The sequence below is a fragment of the Ornithodoros turicata genome, chromosome 10, assembly GCF_037126465.1.
Source record: "Ornithodoros turicata isolate Travis chromosome 10, ASM3712646v1, whole genome shotgun sequence".
Lineage (NCBI taxonomy): Eukaryota > Metazoa > Arthropoda > Arachnida > Ixodida > Argasidae > Ornithodoros > Ornithodoros turicata.
Genome location: NC_088210.1, coordinates 26,478,166 through 26,498,395, shown reverse-complemented (window position 1 = coordinate 26,498,395; position 20,230 = coordinate 26,478,166). Strand labels below are relative to the sequence as shown.

Here is a 20,230-nt window from a genome sequence, read left to right as displayed (position 1 = left end):
ATCTCCTGAGATGCCGCTATTAGGTCAAAGGCGACCACAGTATCCAACACGTAACAATGGTCGTTAGAAATCGTAATCATCGTAGTGCAAAAATGGTCCTGTGTTATCGTTATCAAAGATTACTCTGCGAAGTGATCGTGTGGAATTACTGCACTGCTCCCATAATTCATTCATCACTTCCACTGACCAGGTGTTACGTTGATGAATCGTGACAGATGATTGCGTGAATTCTATAGATGCATGTGTGCAATCGGGTGATATTAAACTTAAGCTGGGCTTGTTGTAACCACTAGAGTCATTAAATTACTCTAGTAAGTACTTGTTGACTTTGATGATGACAGCTTTCCAAAGCCGTCGTTCAAAGCACAATTGCGATGCGTTTGTTCGAATCGATCTCCTTGGGACATTTCTTACTGTATGCTAAGGCAATGATTCACGATAACCGTTCGCAGCAGCGCTAACTATTCTTACAGGGAAGTACTCTATGTACCACATGCCGTCACTGTTCCCAAGATATTTTACCACGGAAGCCAAAACTCCCCCGACAACACCGAATATCCTCTGAATGTTCGAATAATGTCCTAACGAATTCGTTGGATATCCCTCAGATATCCTTCCGGACGTACGAAACAGTTAGGACGTTATTCGGACATCCAGAGGATATTCGGCATTGTTGGGGTCAATATTATGAAATCCTTCGTTATCCGCGAAGTTCTCTCTCCGCGGCACATACGAGGAATGCACGTGCGAGTACAGTAATCTAAGTAATCTGTGTGAAGTCGAACAAAGTTCGAAGTGCAGGGGTGTCCTTGACCCTGTTGGTTGTTCGTCCCGCTAAACGTGCGACGTTGGAAGAATCTCTCGTCGTGTGTGGAATGGTGCTGTTCCCAGACTGATTCACGGTCCCCCGGTGATAAGGAACGTCTGACCCACTTTCCGCATTGTTGCTTCGGGGAGAACGTTGTTCTCAGCCTATAAATAGGATCTAAACCGAGAATAATGATTGCAATCTTTAGAGATATAAACGTTCTTCTGAGATCTTGCCCCGCTTGCGTGAATGGTAAAATCCTGGTGAACCACACTCTGGGAGGCTCTGAAGCATGGGGTGCTTCGATGGTCTCATTGCTAGGGGACCCATTTAGCGTTGTCATTATGGCTTAGCATACTCTCTGGCTGCCCTGTGTTATATGGATTTGGTAGTTTTCAACTGGAGCAAGGAGAGTCCATTCTTGTTGTGGAGTTGTCGAGGGCATGGAGTGATGTTTCAAAAGGCGTAGGAAGGCCAGAATGTGACCGCGTATATATAGTCCTTTGCGAACACACGAAAAGTATTAAGGACTATTGTTCTGTTTTCTCACTCTCTGTTTGCATTCGTCCTTCTAATTGTTGCTATGAGCGCAATAAAAGCGAATATTCTGCGACGTCACATATACGTATTTGAGCTGTGGCGTTGATGCTGTTTGCGGTGATGTTTTGCATTCTCTCTTTTCTTAATTGATGAGTCTAAGTTTGAATATATATACGTTTAATTGACGTAAATGTCGGTGTTTACGATGCCTACACATATTGCCAGAATGGCGTAAATGCGGGCTAGCTGGTGGATATACACATATTACGCTGCAACTGTTGTACATATTGCTTTGCTGCTGCGATGCACATTTTCCTTGCTTCCAACGCCCCCGCCTTCATTCACCTGTGGCAATGCTCTTTTGATCCCATTTTCTCCGCAGTGTCAGCTGCGGCGTTGTACTGAACGCGGTCTCTGCGTTGTCTTTTTTCCCGTCGTTTTTTCCTTTATTTTCTTTTCTTTTTACATTCGCTCAAGCCACTAAGCGCCATATCACGCCAGGGACATTAAATACGGGGTACCGCCTCCTGAGATTTCAGCGCACTTTAAAGATCCCTGAAGCGGATAAGATTAATTCACAGACAGACCACCGCGTCGTCGTGGTCGTCCTTACGATAATAGATAAGCACGATTCAGAAGCACGTCATGAAGCGCGTTGACCTGTAGATGGCACAGGGGTGATGGGTGTCGTGAATGAAGTTTTCGAAGTGGGGGGTCGTCATTCGGCGAACGATAGATTTTTGAGTGTCAAGCTTTTGCGCAAAACGATACACCAACCTAATTGACTTCTGTTTGGAATATTGCGCCATGAGAATATCAGGACGATTGTGCCATAGCGCTTGAGAATAATGAAAGGAGCGGCGGATTGTCGCTGAGAAATCGGCGGCACTGGGAGGCGGTGTTGGAGACGTGATAGTGTTGACTTGGAGCCAAAAGGTCGTTCTGTTGGACTGCGAAAATATCGCGAAGGCAGTAGAAACTAGCGCTTATCTTTGGCATCTTTTTTGTGGTCGTGATCAGGCCCACACAGTGTATATCCATTTTTCTGTAGGTATGTGTGTACGTGAAAAATGTCGCTGCCAATGTTGCTTACCTTTCTGTGCTTCAGCTGCACCTATGCAGCACAAACTCTGGGGACTAGTTTGAGTTGAGTAGCACATGGGTACAAATGCCAAAACAGAGGTCCTGTGAGGTGCATGAGAGCAAACATCCCTGGTTGCCTTGGCTTCTGGGTATCTTTGTTGTTAAGCTGATGCCCGGTCTGGTTGAACTACATATCAGCTGCCCCGGGTAAGGGTTTGAGATTATGTGAGACCACAGAGGTCTTGGGACCCTTTACACAATATTTGGGGGGACTTCCATATAATTATAATTGGGGGTTTATGTTGCAAGACAACTGAGAAGGGGGACTTCCAGAGATCATAAGCTGTACATTTATATCGGGAAAAGATGGCATGTATGGTATTGCATATAGAATAACACTGTTTGTTACGCTATCTAAAGGAAGCGGAATCTCCGAAACCATTTCAATGTGAGATATGACCTTGTCTCTCTGTCGCACTTAGGTCCTCAGTACTGTCACCTTATTGATGTCGTTTTTGCCCATCATGTGGACATCATCATAGCCTTTTGTTTGGACCTCGCATAATGCAAATCGTGTATCTTGCTATTCTACCATGTATTGTACAGTTTGGTTCGAAACAGGTGTGACAGAGGAATATACAGTGTGTGCTCAGTTTTGGTTTCCCTCTTGTGGTTTGCAGGGCACGCCACTACCCAGGCCGTATGTTGCCAAAGCTGTTCTACGCACACGGGAAGGTTTGTGCCTCCCACCCATGGGAAGTGATCGTCGGCTTCCTCACCCTCACCATCTGCATGCTTTCCATGGGGGCAACTTTCCTGGGGAGCAGCAGGCTCTGCGGATGGAGTTACCAGTGCCAGATGCGAGAGGTGAGCTGGCATCTTTGTTTTACACTATAAGTAAGCACTGTAAGCGGTACGAGGTTAAAACTGTTTGTGCTTGAATGTAAGTGTCATGCAGCTCAAGGGTAGTGCCTCTCCTCAGTGTTAAAGGGTTGAGTGTACACTTATAAGAAAAAAAAAATTGTTTTGAAAGGAAGGAAAGGAACGCTCTATGGCATCGCCGTTGCACTTAAAAAATTCAAATATTAAAATTCAAAATAAAAAAAATTAAAATTCAGATTCATGCTAATAGAAGGTGTACAAACAAATGAACATGAGGTGGAACTGGGTGGAACTAAGCAAGTGGAACTGGTGGGATAGAGTGACAGGTAAAATTTGTGGCTGCATAAGGCTGTACCAGTATACCTTGAGTGTTGTCGTTCTGGTTCACCTTTTTTTAATAAAAATATTTTCATTATTCGTTCCTGAAACATGTTCTCCACGAAGTTTTCAAATACACAACTAAGAAGTATGCTGTATGAGCATACTAGGCATACCTAGGAGTTGCACGTCCGATTTTTATTGGGCCGCTGGAAAAGTGGGATTTTGCTAGAGTGACTGCGACTGTATCACAATTTTTTTTATAATAAACCTTCTTTCGTTCTATAGGAAGACAAAGGCATGGACATTGTTGTCATGACGGTGACGCGCTGCATGGCACTCCTGTACATCTACCATCAATTTCGTATGCTGTACAAACTAGGGTCAAAGTATTTAATAGGTAAGAGCAGTTTGACCATAGATTGCAAGAAACATGTGTCACCTAATGCATTTTCTTTCCTCGCAGGTATTGCTATCATCTTCACCATATTTTCTAGTTTCGTCTTCAGCAGCAGTGTTTTAAATCTCCTGGAAGGAAATTTCTCTGAGCTTAAGTAAGTTCATTCTCCATCTTCCAGCAGAGTTGTGTGCTTACAGTGCTGTCAATATACTTTAGAGTATGAATAGCTGATACCGAAGTAAGCATAAGCTCTAATTTGTTGAACATGTTTCTTAGAACGCATCGAGCTTTTGGTGTTGATGACTTTTGCTGTTGTGAAAAACTAAGGATTGAATGAAGAAACTCACAAGTGTATTGCTTAATTTCAGGGAAGCTCTGCCATTTTTCTTACTTCTAATTGACCTATCCAAGGCCGGCCTCTTAGCACAGTTTGCCCTTAGCTCATCATCTCAGGTAAATAGTGGCGTGTTTGCTCTCCCACTCTGTATTGTTGTGTGTGTCCTGCTATGTGTTATTGTGCTGTGCAGCCGTTTGTTCGACGCGGTGTGCTGTTTGTCCTGAACCTGGAGGCACTCTCCTACAGTTGATGCCCTTTTGTTTCAGAACGAAGTACGAGAAAATATAGCACGTGGTATGGCAATCTTAGGTCCCACTATCACTCTAGACACTATTGTTGAGACACTTGTCATAGGCGTTGGAACTCTTTCAGGTATGGAATCCTGAAAATTTTATTTACATCTGTTCTTTCTGTCATCTACCATGTCTGTATAGTAAACATGTCAGCTTACAATTACTTTGTATTCTCGCAGGGGTGAAGCGACTAGAAGAGCTGTGCTGCTTTGCCTGCATGTCAGCAATGGTCAACTATGTTGTGTTCATGACATTCTTTCCTGCCTGCCTTTCCTTAGTGCTTGAGGTAACGTACCGTCTCTTTCTCTCTCTGCAAAAAAAAGGGGGAGGGGTATTTGTTAACTTGTTTGCTACGAGTTATACGTTGGAATATGTGAGTAGTATATCATCGAGCAACTCATAAAGATTAATCTTCAGTTTCTTGAATGATTGGAGGCAAGTCTTTTTCCTGGGGCAGCGGAGCAGATTAGTGGTTCCGAATAACCGTAGCACTTAACTTTGCAGTGGTTCAAAAGTTTAAGCTGCCCCCCCCAGTAGTTTGACGTGTGATACCTCGTGGCAAACATGTCTCAACAGGGACGTTCCAAGGTACCCATATTGCTGCTACATGTGTCCCTGGTCCCACACTGTAATGTTTGAATGTATGAAGTGCATTTTGACTGCCATTATATGGCAGCTTGCTAGCTTGCTCAATAACCTTGCATCTGTACAAGACATCTCTGCAACAGTCATAGCATTGGTCATTACCCTCGCAGTTGTCACGTGACCGCGAGGAAGGGCGGCCTGTCTGGCAGCTCAGTTCGCTCACTAAAGTGCTGCAGCAAGAAGAGGAACAGAAGCCTAATCCGGTGTTACAGAGGGTCAAAATGATTATGGTATGCTCTGAGAATGTTTCGGGACTTCTGCAACCCAGGTTGAATGTCACAGTGCCGTGTGTGTGTGAACCAACTTTATCCCTTCCAGTCAGCCGGTCTTATGGTGGTCCACACCCACAGTCGGTGGCCCGGAACGCAAGAGAGCAGCAACCTTGCCGGCAGTCGTGGTAATCCTCTTAACCCAACGTCTAGGATATATACCACATCTAACGGATCTGCCTGGGGGCATTACTTTGAGAGGTCAGTGAGGTTAGTTTCCTAAAGTTCAAATATTTATTTGTCAAATATTCCGATCTCGGGTGAAAAATGTTCGCAATTGCAAGTTTTTTTTAAAAAACGATTTCTACTCGAAGTCACTTTGAACCTTTTTGTAAGGAAATTGCTATATCGCCCCTTTGGAATTGTCGTATCGCCCCTGGCGATGAAACTCCCCATTCATCATCTCGCAGTAAAGTTGTTGTAGATATTTTTCACCTAGGATTGAATAAGCTGTGTAAATAAAAGCAACATATCCTTTATACCAGGGTTTTTCAAACTCTGTGATGTCAAGGAACCCCCTCCTCCCCAACCTTCATTGTACTCGCAGAGGACAACATGCTAAAACTTGTACTCCATTGAACATTTTGCAAAATGAAGGGTTCTGCACATATTTCTACAGCTATTTGCTAAAACTTCACTGGAAACAGTGCATTGTGGGTTCTTTGCATGAAGCATAAGTCCGTATCTAATGTATCTAATGTACTCTTCGCAGTGTAAACGGTAAGACACATGACGATACATCATGTTAAAGTGTGCCTTGTACAGCATGTGACAGGAAACAGAGAAAGGAAAAGCATTCTTTCCCGAGCAGTTTTCCCAAACAATTCCAAACTGTTTCCCTACTCTGAAGTTGGATGTGACCGCCCGGTGGCGGTACGGAGCTTCCGTCACATGGCCGTGTTTGCGATCGCTTGAGTATGAAGGTGCATTATACGGTTAACATATGCATTCCGTACAATGTTGAATGACCTGCAACAGAAACACCTAGTGAGACTTCGCAGAACACAGTTTGAGAACCCGTTCTATACAGGGTCAAGGCTCGTAACTACGAGGTTTAGCGTAAAAATGACTAACACCATGATATGTGTTACCTTTAGGTGGTTTGCCGTAAGCCCGGAACAGCTGGTTATGCTAGTGCTGGCGTGTGCGCTTGCAGTAAAGTACATCTTCTTTGAAAATCGAGAAGAGCTCAGACAGCACTTGGCTAGTGTTGCAGCATCACACGCGGCAGACCTTGCCAACAAGGAGAACATCGCGGAAGAAAAAATGCAGAAGCCCCATCAACTCAAGCTGGACACTGCCGCTGTTCCAAGCATTAGCATCATGCAGGCAGAGGAGGAGCTTAGAGGTATTGCCAATTGCTGGTTGTCCACTTCCGGCTAAACCAGACTTCCGGTTTTCTACCCCCAGTCTATACTTGACTTCGGGTTCAACACTTTCAGTTGCTATATGCAAGTCCATTTGATTAACCTTTAATTAGCCACAATTACTTTCAATTAGCCTGTAATTACCCTGTAATTCCGAAGGTAACTGCAGGTTACCTGAGGTAATCTTGAATATCATTTATAATTCCCTTTAATTACGTTTACTTGCTTTAATCATTCCCAGTTCTCCTTTAATTGAATTAATTTACCTTTAATTACATTTAATCACCTCCGATAACCTGCGGTTACCTTCAGTAGTCCTTAATTTCATTTAATCTTTCTCTTAATTACATAATAGCTTACATTCATTACCTTCAAACTCAACTTTCTTGCTTTAATTACCTTTAATTACATCTAATTACCTTCAGTTACTCTTACCTCTTACTCTTATTTACCTTCGACTACTTCAATTTGAAATGATTTACCTCCATTTACATTTACCCTCATATATCCCCCCTATATGTCGACTTATACCTCTGCCTCGGTGAGGCTTTACCATCTCACACACGGACACACACACACACACACACACATACATACAGCCTTTTCCGTTTTGGCACTCCTAATGCTAACGCATTAAAAAAAAAAAAGATTGCATGTCTTTTGTAAAGGGCTGACGAGGTGCACAATATCTATGTTTAGATGACCACTCGCGACCCAGCACTCCGTCTACCGCCCCTGTGTCACTGTGCCCAACGGATGAGCATGTCGAATTTATGCTCGGAGCAGACGACTGGGAGTCTGCCGACAAGGAAGTTCAGACTGATCCAGTGGAATTTGCTCCTGCAAAGATAGAACCTGCGAAGTACTCCGCGGGGCCACAGGCATTAGACGCGGCAGCTGCTGAGCCTCGTAGCGTAGAGGAATGCGCGGCAATACTTAACACTGAGGTGAGACTTCTCTTTTCTCGGCTAGAGTTGTGTCAGGATTTGAAACTTTCTTCTGGTATGCTAATGTTAGGGATGTGTTTCACGTATCCAGGGAGGGCCTCTGCAATTAACGGACGAAGAGGTCGTTCAGCTTGTGGAGACTAGACGCGTCCAGTCCTACAAGCTGGAGGCTGTGCTTGGCGACCCCGAGAGGGGTGTAGCAGTGCGAAGGAAACTCCTCACGAAGCAGTCTGGCAGAAACTTCAGTGGACTTCCATACATGGGTTACGACTACGGCACCGTGAGTCTCTCCCGCGGCTTCCTTCGAGGGCGAAGGGTGTGCGGTGCTTACCCGTGCGCATTGTCCTCTTTCTTCTAGGTAATGGGAGCGTGCTGCGAGAACGTCATTGGCTACCTTCCCGTCCCTGTTGGTGTGGCCGGTCCACTTCTCCTGGACAGCCAAAACTACCACGTCCCGATGGCAACCACGGAGGGCTGTCTGGTAGCCAGCACGAATAGGGGCTGTAGAGCAATTGCTGTAAGTCTCCTTTCCTCTAACGCCGGGCGTCTCTCGGCACAAATATGTATGAGTGTATATAAACGAACGCGCGGTTCGTATGTACTAATAGGATTTTGTCTTAATATTTTTCATCATTTGCAGATGTCAGGAGGTGCATTCAGTAGCGTGGTGCATGACGGAATGACACGGGGCCCTGTAGTTCGGCTTCCCACGGCTCAACAAGCAGCGTAAGTGATTTTATTATGCATTGTTCGATAGCCGTACTCTCAAATCTCACATTTTAACGTATTGTTTTCCCGTACATGCTGAGCATTTCTTATTGCTGAGCGGACTTGTCGGAATACTCGAGTGTTTTTTTTATGTTATTTCGAATAGCTATGCAGTATTACCAAATTACCATTACATTTAAATTATAATTACCATTACCATTACAATTTAAATTACCATTACATTACCATTACAATTAAAAGTAAAACCAGTATTATCAAATACTAGGTCTGAAGCCCAGCTAGTTAGTGCTTACTCACGAATATATAGTAGTATAACAGATGGCATAACTCCCATTTACATCTCTGTGCTGGAGGAAAATGTTTTTATTTCTCGATTTATTCATCCGTGCGTCTCTTGGTTTTCTATGAAAACAGACAGCAATCCCATTTTCTTGCTCACAAATACAGCTTCTAGACACAAAACGAACTACATATCTTCCGTTTCTTGCCATTGCATATCAAGTTGGGTACTTGACGGCAAATGTACTTAACATAAAGTACAAGTACACAGAAATGTACCTAAAGTAGTACTTGCGTACTTGGTACCTCAAGTACATCTGATCACTGGTACACATATGGCTTTGTTATGAAGCACGTCACGAATAGCATGCTGACGTGGCAAAGTTTTGAAATGGTTGAGAGAGTTGAATTATTATTTAGCTCTAAAATCCTGATGTTCCCTCCAGCCTGTTTCTCACAGTTGGTTTCTTCCTTCTAACAGAGAGGTCATGGTGTGGCTACAAGACGATGACAACTTTGCAATTATCAAGGCAGCATTTGATGCAACGAGTCGGTTCGCAAGATTGCAGAAATTGCACACAACAATAGCAGCAAAGTACCTCTTCATCCGTTTTGTCTCTGTCACAGGGGATGCAATGGGCATGAACATGCTTTCAAAAGTGAGTCGCGTCTTAGCGTCATCCTCATCATTTCTTTCTGTTCTTCGAGCACAAATTAGTGCCACATCATATGGGACAGATGACATCAGGTTCCTTTCTTTCGATTGCCTTCTCTAGGGTGCTGAGATTGCACTAAAGAAACTACAGGAAGTGTTCCCAGCCTTGGAGGTTGTGAGTGTAAGTGGAAATTACTGCACAGACAAGAAACCAGCAGCAATAAACTGGTAAGTGCTAGAACTTGCCCTTCTTGAATTCTGTCAGACTTGCCATCACCAGTTTCCACTTGTACCCTTGTGTTTTCAGGTCTCATGTCTTTTTCCAATTCGGGAGTACAAATTGGGAAATATTTTTACTTTATTTATCATACATAGAGCCAGAAGTTTTAGGGTTTAACCCTATTCTTCTCCGAATTTGCACCCCGAATTGAAGTATGCTTCTTTCGGGTTAAACCGGATTCTTACCCGCAAATTGCACTCACTGAGATGTCTGTAGGAAGGCACACTAGCTTGTTTGGCAGCCAAAGCAGTTACATCAGGGTTTGTACCAAACAAGTACAGTTAGTTTGAGTTTTTTCTCAGAATTTATCGTACTGGAAGCTTTTTCTATCCGTACTCGCATGAATTTAGAGCACATGTTTATTTACCCAATTTTTACCCAATTGTACAAGGCCATATTTTACTCTCTCCCGCTGTGTGGGGATACACCTGTCTTTTGACTTGTTTGAACGCTAGCTGCAGTGGCATAACAAAAAATTCACGCCACTTTGTCCATCTAGTGAGAATCTTGCATGCTAACTGTTAGCGATCAAAATGAAGCTTGTGTCATGCAGCTTGTGCATGCTACTATTGTGCCTTAGCGTAAATTTAGTTTAGTATTGCGTCTTTTGAGCTGTTATAGGATCATAAGTTTGTTCTGTACAGGATTGAAGGCCGTGGAAAGTCTGTTGTCTGTGAAGCCACAATATCAGCCAAGGTTGTTAGAGAGGTAGGATGAGTTGAAGCAGTATTAATAGCTATTTTGCATTTTTCGCAAACATTTCCTGGACTACTGTGTAGTATACTGTTGCTTAGTAGTGCTGTAGCATTATCGCTTATGTGATACGCACCTTTAGTGTAAATGGTGACATTGCCATTGCTGTCACTTCTGTGGCTTGGAAATCTTGAAGCATCTTTTTAATGGCAGTCTTTAGCAATTGTGCGAGCGTGGCAGCTTGTGTCAGAGATGTAAATTCAAAGATGCAAATGTGAAATTTCATAAATGTCAGTCAAAGGTGTAAATGTAAAAAACTTCGTAAACGTTTTCAGGTGCTGAAGACTGATGTCCAGTCTCTGGTCGATGTGAACATCAGTAAAAACCTGATTGGCTCAGCAATGGCAGGTAGCGTGGGAGGCTTCAATGCACAAGCAGCAAACATCGTCACTGCCATATTCATTGCAACTGGGCAGGTGAGTGTAACGTTACCCTTTGGACGTCGAAGCTTGCCTTATTATGTCATATGTTATGCCTTATGTTATATGCAACGTGTTATATTGTCTTGTTATGTCATTATTTAGCTTGTGGCAGACTAAGCAAGTAGTACTCTATTGTTATTTTACTATGTACTGAGACTATGTCATGAACTATGAACAGGATCCCGCTCAGAATGTGACAAGCTCCAACTGCCTGACGATAGTTGAGGCAGCAGGGGAGACTGGAGAAGACCTCTACATCAGTTGCACTATGCCATCGATCGAGATTGGCACTGTGGGCGGTGGTACCGTTCTTCAGCCACAGGGCTCCATGCTTGATGTGAGCAATAGATTTATTTTGGAGATTTTTAGATTGACATCCAAAATCCAACGTTCTGCTTCCCACTTTTTGTGACATCAATATACCGAAAGGTCATCCATCAGCTGGTCAATTACTTAGGAAGTAGTTAGTGCAACAGACATTTTGCCATATGCTACCTCTTCCACATCGATTTCCACATGTGACGTGAGAAGAGTATGTTTAAGTGGTTGGTGGAACTGGCATTAACTGCCTACAACGTTTGATTTGTGTTGATTAGCACAGTAAGAACAAAATAATAAAAGTCTGTGAAACTTGAGGTGGCTTAAAGTAACACGCAAAGATGGAAAAGAGAGTAACAACTGCTGTGTGGTGGCACTGAAGAAACTGGAGAAATACCTCATGAAAAAGTGAAATTGGAACTGAATATGAGTAAGATAGCAGAAATATTCACCCGGTACTGTAAAGCCCTTTAATTTCGCTACACAAATTTTTCGCGAATCGGGCACAGGGCAGATATTTGCGGCTACTAACTTTCACAAGATCTAGGTGCTGAAGCTTGTGGCTTGGTTCCCTAACTTTGTGGTACACCTTAGATTGCCCTTATCATATTTAATTAAGGTGGTATTGCGCATGCTTGTGCTGTAAAGCAGTTCAAATGCTTACTACCAACCAAGTGTACCACTGTTTTGGAACTGTCAGTGTTTGCTCAAAATTTTTGCATGAATTTTGCAAATTGAAAATTTTTCGAAATTCACCAGAATTATAGCCATGTGAACAATATGGGTTTTACAGTATGTATTTCAAATTGCTAATATTGGCATACTGCTATTGTGCAGTATCGTCATTTGTTGCAGCATTGTCATTTTCGTTCGGTCCATCAAACGAGTGGGACATGTAGCAATTCGGTGCATGTAGAATGAAGCAGATGTTGCTTTGATCATTTGTCCAAAAGTTTTTGTGTGTTCCTTTAGGAATCACAACTGGACTTATCTTTTTTTTTTCGTTTTATGCAGCTCCTTGGTGTGAAAGGTGCATCAACGGAAAAGCCTGGCAACAATGCATGCACTTTGGCACGTGTCGTATGTGGCACAGTGCTAGCTGGTGAACTTTCCTTGCTTTCTGCATTGGCTGCTGGACATCTAGTCAAGTCTCACATGAGGCACAACAGGTTGGTGTAGGAAGCTTGAATCTGCGCTCGTGATCAGCACGGCTCTTAAAGGGACGGTCGTGTCCGTTCCAGTCGATTTCGAAACTGTAGTGTCATTTTATCCCAATCCCACGCGAAAGAGCAGCGTAGTTTGTGTGTCATTTGATGGAATGCACAACAAGAAGCAGACGTCGGATGTTGTGAGTATGCCGGAATTCCCTCTCTGGAAAAACGAGAAAACGTCACTCCCTAAGAACTAATGAGGGCACGACCTTGAGAAAAGGAATGCCACGGCCGTAGAGTTACGGAGCATCTGGATGGACGGCGCCTTTCTCTTCCGAGTGCCGCCCTCTAACTCCTCTGCTTAGGGAGCGACGTCATGCCACCTGAGCCCCCGCAGCTGCGGAAGCAACACTGATCTTTAAAATTTGTTTATTTAATATCTAAGCACTTTTCGAACGAGAAAATTAGCCAGGTAGATCGTCGGTGTGAAAGGTGTCGGTGTCGGTTTTACGGATAGGTTTCAGGATGCAACAGTCCCTTTAATGGCAAAATTTATAGTGGCAACATTGTAGTGGATTGTACGGATTATGGCACTATGGAATGATTTTGCTGTGTGGTACGGAACATAGTGGTATCTGTTTAATAGATAGGTTTACGGATGCGACAGTCCCTTTAATGGCAGAATTTGTACGATATATAACTGGGAGTATCTGCTTTCATGTTACAGGGGATCCATGCCATAGTAAAAAGCACTGCATGTCCACAGTTTGGAAACAGTTTCGAAAAATGTGTGGTTACTGAATCTGTAGAAAAAATAAATTATAGCACTTCAAATCCCATACCAATACCCGTTAATGCAGCTTAAGGCTCACTTATGGCAAGATGATTGTAAACTTCTGCAAGTATATTTACGATCAAACTGTGAACAATATCACATGTGTCTCACAAGGTCTCAGTTGAATTTCCCGCTTCTTTGAAGTTACGGTACACAATATTCCTATCAAGGCCCATGCAAAAAGAAAGCTGTGCTCTTGCATGTTGCCTCTCCTATTTTTACCCTGGGCTCCTTACATGTGTTGGTCGTATTTATTTCAAATATACCAGCCCAATGTCACCTCTTCTGACTTGCTGACAGAGACCCTGTGATCATAACAACACTGCTAGGATATCACCAATGTCATATCTGCTCAGCAGCTGAGTATAGTGAGAGAAATAGCACTATTTCGCAGATAATAATGAAGCCGTCAGTTCTTTTAAGCTGCTTTGCTCTGCGGTGCATGGGACGCATGTGGTTAGCTACAGCAGTATCAGTTTGCCATGCTGATCTCTGTTTCTTAATTCAGTGTGTACATATTGAGCATTTCAGCTCTTTGCTTTGAAGCTTAGAGAAAGTGATATGCGATTGAAGATACTTTTGTGACACTCATTTTGCCATGCTTGCACTGTCTGGGAGTATCTCAGGGGGTACGTATGTCGGCAGTGCTAAATTATCCTGTAGTCGTAGCCGTAGCCGTAGCCATTGCTTGAGAACGAATCCACTCGGCATTCTTGTTCTTAAGAAGAAACACCTGGTCGATGCATTTTATGTAATCTCTGTGGTGCACATGAGGGAACACGTTTTTGTACTAGTTAACTTTCCCATTGGTCAAAATACTGATATGGCCTTAGTTGCACAGTCATAGGCTGCCGCAGATTTGCGAAAGCGTCATTCCGGCAAGCTCACTGGCCATTTTCCTTGTCTTTCACGTTAGTAGATTACAAAATTTGCCACATCGTGTGGGACGTGCTGCATAGCTGGCCACAAGGAATTGTCTCTGCTACATTTGCCAAAAAATCCATCATAGAGAATGTTTTTGCAGCATCACGTGCTGTCAACTTTCATCTTGGGTGACTTAAGACTTCCTATATCATGAAAGTGAACACTGGTTCATGTGAGCCACGCTGCAACACAGGACCTTTTCTTTGCGCACTTGCCCTGCTTCGTGCTAGAGAAATTCGTAACGCACTTCCCACCATATGCAGCCGTAGGGACATCTCGCTGACAAGAAAGCTTAAGACAAGAATGCCGATGAGTAAATGCTGCGAGTGCACTTTGTCGGGGTGTGCAGCACCCAGTTAGTTACAATTAGAGCCTGAAGTTTTAGGGTTTACCCCTATTCTTCCCCAAATTTGTACCTCGAATTGAAGCTTGCCTCTTTAGGGTGAAACCCAATTAACGTCTGTAGCAACACACACTGGCTTGTTTGGCAGCAAACAAGCAATTACATCACCATTTTTACCAAACCCGAACAGTTCATTAAAGCAATGGAGCCTGATTTCTCCCCAAATTTAGCACACTGGAAGTTCTCCCACCCAAATTCACACGAATTTAGAGCATATGTTTATTTCCCCGATTTTTACCCCCCGAATATGGGGGAAAAAAATTTTCCAGAAAACTTCATGCTCTAGTTACAGTGCATATGCCTCCCCACAATGACCCATGCGTAGATCTCCGAAATTGAATTGGCTGGGACATACGCACCCACACCAACCACTCTCTGAATCCAGTCTGACTGCCACAAGACAGCCCATTTGTCCTTTTTGCTGTTCACAGGAATGTGCTTGTCCTTCATTTGCGTGTAGTACTTGCATATTTCTTCTGAGTTGATGGGCTGTTACAGACTCCTATTTTTTTTTTAATTGAAAGTGCACTCACTTCAGCATCACTCCCCTACTTTTTTGTTACCGTAAAAGTGGTTAATTTTGCGGTCTTAATAATTTGCGAATTTGTGTGGAAGTCGACGGAAGTGGAAATCGCGGGATCGGGGAGATCGGGAGATTGTGGAGCTTATATCTTCATACTTTTTCAACCCCGCTACTTATATTGGAACCTTAATTCCGCAAAAAAAGGTTTGTAGCAAAATTCGCGAAAATTAAGCCCTCGCGAAAGTTTCTACTTTTACAGTATGTCCCCGTATTGCATGCTTAACTACATTGTAGATAATGTGTTTGTGTAGTTTGTTGTCATTAGTCAGTGCCTGTAGCTAAGTGTGAAATGCTGTGAAAATGTCAGCCACTGTTGTGCCATGTGATCATGCAGTGAAAATTGGTTGTAATGGTCATATGACATATGATTTATGATGTATTGGCTTTGTTAATGTGTTGTATAAAATACATCTGGCTCCATTTGCATCTAGAAGACAAAGAAACGGGATATCTTGAGACAGCTGTAGTTAGGGGTACAGGATGCAAACACGTCTGTGACAGACCACAAAAAACTTGCAGTGATCCGAGGAGAAAGTAACCGTGGTCAAACGTTGCTGAATGGAACAAAACATCAATGCTTCACCGTTTTTTCTGAGCACAATGGCTGATATGTCCGTTATTGCCTCCTTTGCAAGCTTAAATTCATTAGTAGATACTGCCCATCTTGCAAGATGGCCAGTTTGGTCAGCCAGTCCTCTGTGAACACACAATAATTCTTGCTTCTATCAGTTTCACAAAACCGATTTTCACTGCTGGCAGACATTTTCTCGCAAGTGTGCTTTGCCTTGTTGCTTTGTTGTCCTGTGTGTCTGATGTTGGTCTGTGTTGCTGCCTTATTACAGGTCTAGCATCAACATGAACTTGGGGCACGTTCCAAATGCAGCGCACCACCCCCTGCTACCACACATAGAAAATGGGCACTTAGCTGTGAAGCGCACTCTCTGATTTGTACTTAGCACTTGTCTGTCTTCCGTCATTGCTGGAGAAGAACAAGCAAGCCCAAAGCTCTCCAACTGTTGTCCTGACATTTCATAGAATGCATTTGTAGTGTTGTGCTTGTTACTATTTTATTTGTGTGCCTGTGGATGTATACTGGTATGATAGAAGTGTAATAGAATGTGTGGAGCTAGAGAGTGTGTCACCCCATGATACCGGTACTTTGTGTAGGGTACTCTGTAGAATGTCTGATGGAAATGTGCAGTAGTAAGTAGTCATTGAAGGATTATAGTCACAAATTTACCACATTAAACTCATCTTATTTTTTAATGGCACGTTGAGGAGGAACAGGAGAAACTCACGACACACGATCATTAATTGCAGAGGTTAAGCCAGCTTGTTTTGACTTGGTTCTTGCGATTGTGGTCGGCGACAAGGATGCCACAGCATAGTCTGAATATGTATGAACCCATATGCCTTTTTGTACATAAGAACTCATTCCTTCTGTGATACATCATGCATCAATTTGTGAAGTAATTGTTCTGTATGCCATTTGTTCATGTTTTCAAGTTTCCAAGGAAGCAGGACACTTGTGCACAACAGGAGTCGTTGCTAAAACTTTGTGTCTCAAAATGTGTCTCTATGGAAGTGAAATTGTCTAGTACCCCCCACCCCACCCCCCACCCCCTCAGGAAGGCTTGCATTGGTGTTGATATATTTATTACAAAGGCTTATTGGGACTGCATCTGTGAACAGACTTTATTATAGCACCTGCTGAATGTGGGTCTTGCGAGGGAAAGCTCGACATGGGTGATGCGCGACCAAATACACAAATGTACAGCTCCCTGCAACATTAACTTGAATACTGTTACGACTGGCGGAGCAGTTGGAGAGCCACCCTGTCGGCGCTACGTAGAGATACGGGGAAAGAGCGATGTGGGCTATCCCACTCGTGCTTTGGGGGGTGTTTGTCGAGATGCAGACGCTCTGCTCCGAATGCGCGGAGGAGGCTTCTCAACAAGTACCCCCCAAACATGAGTGGGATAGCCCACAACGCTCTCTCCCTGTAGTTCTACATAGCAGAGATAGGGTGGCTCTCCAATCGCTCCGTCAGTCGTCGCCGTGGCGTTCAAGTTAACGTTGCAGGGGGATGTACCAGTCAATCTTGCGGCATCATTACGCACTGCTTGTATTGTAGAAAAAAATTGCATACCAGTCCTTGTACGTGTCCTGCTGAGAGGGCAACGTTTCGAAGAACACTCCTCCGCGTAACCTGTTTCCATCCCTATGCTGCACTGTGTGGTCTGATTTGAAGTGTCTGGGAGAAAAATGTGATCTGCTTCCACAAAGCAGCTTTCCAAAGTACTTTTATACTTTTTGTCTCTGGAATTTATTCCAACTGTAGATAAAGCAAAATGTTTTTAAAGGTGCTTGTACAGGAGTGAATGTGAAAGAGAATAGTGAATAAAATATAAATTGTTTGCAGATGTGTGGTGTTCAACATTGAATTTTATTTGAACTGAAAGGAAAACTTTTGGAGAAAGCATGAGCACAAGGTGGGCTGCCCCTGCATCACCATTCAGTATGTGATGTAGTGTGTTCCAAGAAATATAGAAATGACAGCTGGCATAATTCAAATCTTGCTCACTGTTCCTGCTCATTCATACAAAATGAATACAGGAATCATTGGGTAAAGCACAAAGCTAGCGCCAGTTCTCACTTGGCGGCGTCGTGAGCGTGCGGCGGAAATAGACGCGCATTTCCGGAGTCTGGAGAGGAGAGACGTCGAGCAAAAAAAACTGCCATACCGAACTTCTTTCACGACGTCGGCGAGAGCTGCCGAGAACGACAGCTGGCGACCAATTAGGTGACACAGAAAGGCCACGCTTCCTGACTTTTCGTCTTCTTTGGACGACGGAATGCCATTGTGGTGGGAACATGAAAATCGTGCGCGCCGTGACGGGGCGGCGGAAATGCGCCTCTACTTCCGCCGCCCGCTCACGACGCTGCGTCGGGCGTCGCCAAGGGAACCGGAGAAGTGGAAGCACTCGCAAAACGCGCGCGAAAGCAAACGCGCGCTCAATAGTTAGCGCGCTAACGTCGGACCGACCTCAATGTTGCGGGTTCAACTCCAGACTAATTGCGTAAGCGCTCCTCCTTCCGCAAGGAACGTTACGCAGAGGGAGATCTTAAAGGCAATACGTTATTGAAATAAATATGTCTGGCAGGAGCGTTTGCGTCCAAACAACTCGCCTGTGAGTCCCTTCGTTCCAAATCGACGTATCTTCGGAGTTCTACGTTTATTACTTTTGTTATTATTATTATTATTTGAGAACTGGCAGCGGATCCGCACCCATGGGGAAGGGCACGCGGGAGAATCTCCTCAGCAGCTCGCGTGACGTTCTGCCGAGATGGTCACGTGTGAAATGTCGCTCTCACACCTCCTCACGTGTTATCCAAAGCAAATCATCCGCACCGCACACTTGATGTCACGCGAAAATGACTAGAAAGCAACACCCTCGTGTCGTCACAATGACGTCAAAATGACGTCGCGCATACGTATCTCCGCGCGGGAATTCCGAACCGCGTGCGATTGCACATAATAAACGGTACCGCCCATATCGGCGAAAAGTGATAACTTAGGCCACTGATGTAGTCAGAAGGGGGGGGGGGGGCAGGTACTGGGTGTTCAGCCCCTCGAAGTGGTGCATTGGGAGAGGGAAACGAGGGGAATCCTCCTCTCCCATGTACTGTCCCTATGGAACCCCTCCCGAAATATTTTTCTGACTACGCCGCTGACTTTTGCATAGGCCTGCAAAGAAAAACCTACCAATTAATGCTTGGAGAGAGAGAGAGCTATTCCTTTACGAAGCATCCCATGTGAGCAAAATTAAATAAAACACACTTGCGGTGCGGGCAACAAGCGAGATCGACTCTCCTCCACAACCAATAATGCAATTAAAACTGTTCGATAACTGCCCGGGACCAACTAACAGCGGCACATTTTGTCGTGCCAAAGACAATTATCGTCGTGCCGCATCGCGATGTTCATTTACGCAAAGACGCAAACTTATCGATTGCATTTGTCAGGAAGGGCTGGCAAAATGTTACGGGCGAAGTGCGTATAGTGTTCCGCATGTGATCAGCAATGGTTGCGTCGAGTGCTCGACGTAAGTACATGTAGTCTTACTAATTACTATGGAGGCGCGTTGATGCACCGTACGTGGTAATTGCTATGTTGGGAGACACTGTTGTAGCGATGGACACACATGTTTCAGAGCTAGACGGCGATATGTGTTGCTTTTTATCGACGCTTTTGAGAGGAACTACACCGTGAACGCATTTCATTGTCAGTGGAGTGAAACTGCTCACCGAAGCTGTTTCCTAATGATACGCACGGGTTGTTTCGTAGCGTGCGTTGCGACGTGGTGACAAAATGACATAAGTGCGGGATAGCTGGTGGAGAAACTCGATGACGAAAAAATTCATTGGCATTCTGCCATATGCTTTATAGGGATTCTGGTGTCGCAGTTTACGCCTAGCGGCAGCTGACCCATTCTTTCCCTATTCCCGTGGTTGTAACTTTCGGGATGCCACAGAAGTACACACACACTAAAAATAAAAAAATAAAAGTGAATAGAAACAGTAATGGGGCGTCAAAGTACAAAAATTACGTTGGTGATTTGTGAATGAGCGAAGTAAATAGCAATTTACAATCTCCCTCTCCTTCTCAAGAGGGTGATCAATGTGGAGCGGGCTCTCATTGGTCTCCTGAAACGATTTTGTCCAATCATCGCTAGAGATGGTTAGAGGAGACCAATCAGAGGCCTCTCCGCATTGTGAAGCACCTCTTCAGAAAGAGAGGGAAAAGGAAAGCATACAAATTTTCGGACTTTACTGGACCTTTAACGTTGCGCTTCACAATAGACGAGCACTTTTTTCGCCCGGTCTCGAAACGACCGAGCAGCGGGTTGTCCAACTATATCCGGTGTCACATCCGCGCTGCAACGGTGACGAATGCTCTCATTGGCCCGCACGTCGAAGTTCACGTGGTTTAGCAGACGACGGAACCC

At 44.1% G+C, this 20,230-nt stretch overlaps 1 protein-coding gene across 6 annotated transcripts in view; it reads left to right on the top strand.

Annotated features, from left to right (window-relative positions):
• The window catches only part of LOC135371277 (3-hydroxy-3-methylglutaryl-coenzyme A reductase-like), a 62,372-nt gene extending 44,728 nt beyond the window's left edge, over positions 1 to 17,644 (top strand). For 3 of the 6 annotated variants that reach the window (XM_064605374.1, XM_064605373.1, XM_064605371.1), the window contains exons 2-21: positions 3,112 to 3,298; positions 3,920 to 4,031; positions 4,098 to 4,185; positions 4,400 to 4,484; positions 4,635 to 4,740; positions 4,841 to 4,947; positions 5,417 to 5,536; positions 5,625 to 5,785; positions 6,673 to 6,923; positions 7,642 to 7,889; positions 7,981 to 8,169; positions 8,248 to 8,406; positions 8,530 to 8,615; positions 9,379 to 9,556; positions 9,674 to 9,780; positions 10,477 to 10,540; positions 10,861 to 11,001; positions 11,186 to 11,344; positions 12,340 to 12,494; positions 16,064 to 17,644. In XM_064605374.1, coding sequence (XP_064461444.1) covers positions 3,134 to 3,298; positions 3,920 to 4,031; positions 4,098 to 4,185; positions 4,400 to 4,484; positions 4,635 to 4,740; positions 4,841 to 4,947; positions 5,417 to 5,536; positions 5,625 to 5,785; positions 6,673 to 6,923; positions 7,642 to 7,889; positions 7,981 to 8,169; positions 8,248 to 8,406; positions 8,530 to 8,615; positions 9,379 to 9,556; positions 9,674 to 9,780; positions 10,477 to 10,540; positions 10,861 to 11,001; positions 11,186 to 11,344; positions 12,340 to 12,494; positions 16,064 to 16,166 — 2,784 coding nt within the window. In that variant the 5' untranslated portion in view covers positions 3,112 to 3,133 and the 3' untranslated portion in view covers positions 16,167 to 17,644. Of the gene's footprint in view, positions 1 to 2,038; positions 2,400 to 3,111; positions 3,299 to 3,919; positions 4,032 to 4,097; positions 4,186 to 4,399; positions 4,485 to 4,634; positions 4,741 to 4,840; positions 4,948 to 5,416; positions 5,537 to 5,624; positions 5,786 to 6,672; positions 6,924 to 7,641; positions 7,890 to 7,980; positions 8,170 to 8,247; positions 8,407 to 8,529; positions 8,616 to 9,378; positions 9,557 to 9,673; positions 9,781 to 10,476; positions 10,541 to 10,860; positions 11,002 to 11,185; positions 11,345 to 12,339; positions 12,495 to 16,063 lie in introns of those variants that run through there. The other 3 variants (XM_064605377.1, XM_064605372.1, XM_064605375.1) reach the window with 2 other exon arrangements.
• The last annotated feature ends 2,586 nt before the right edge of the window (positions 17,645 to 20,230 follow it).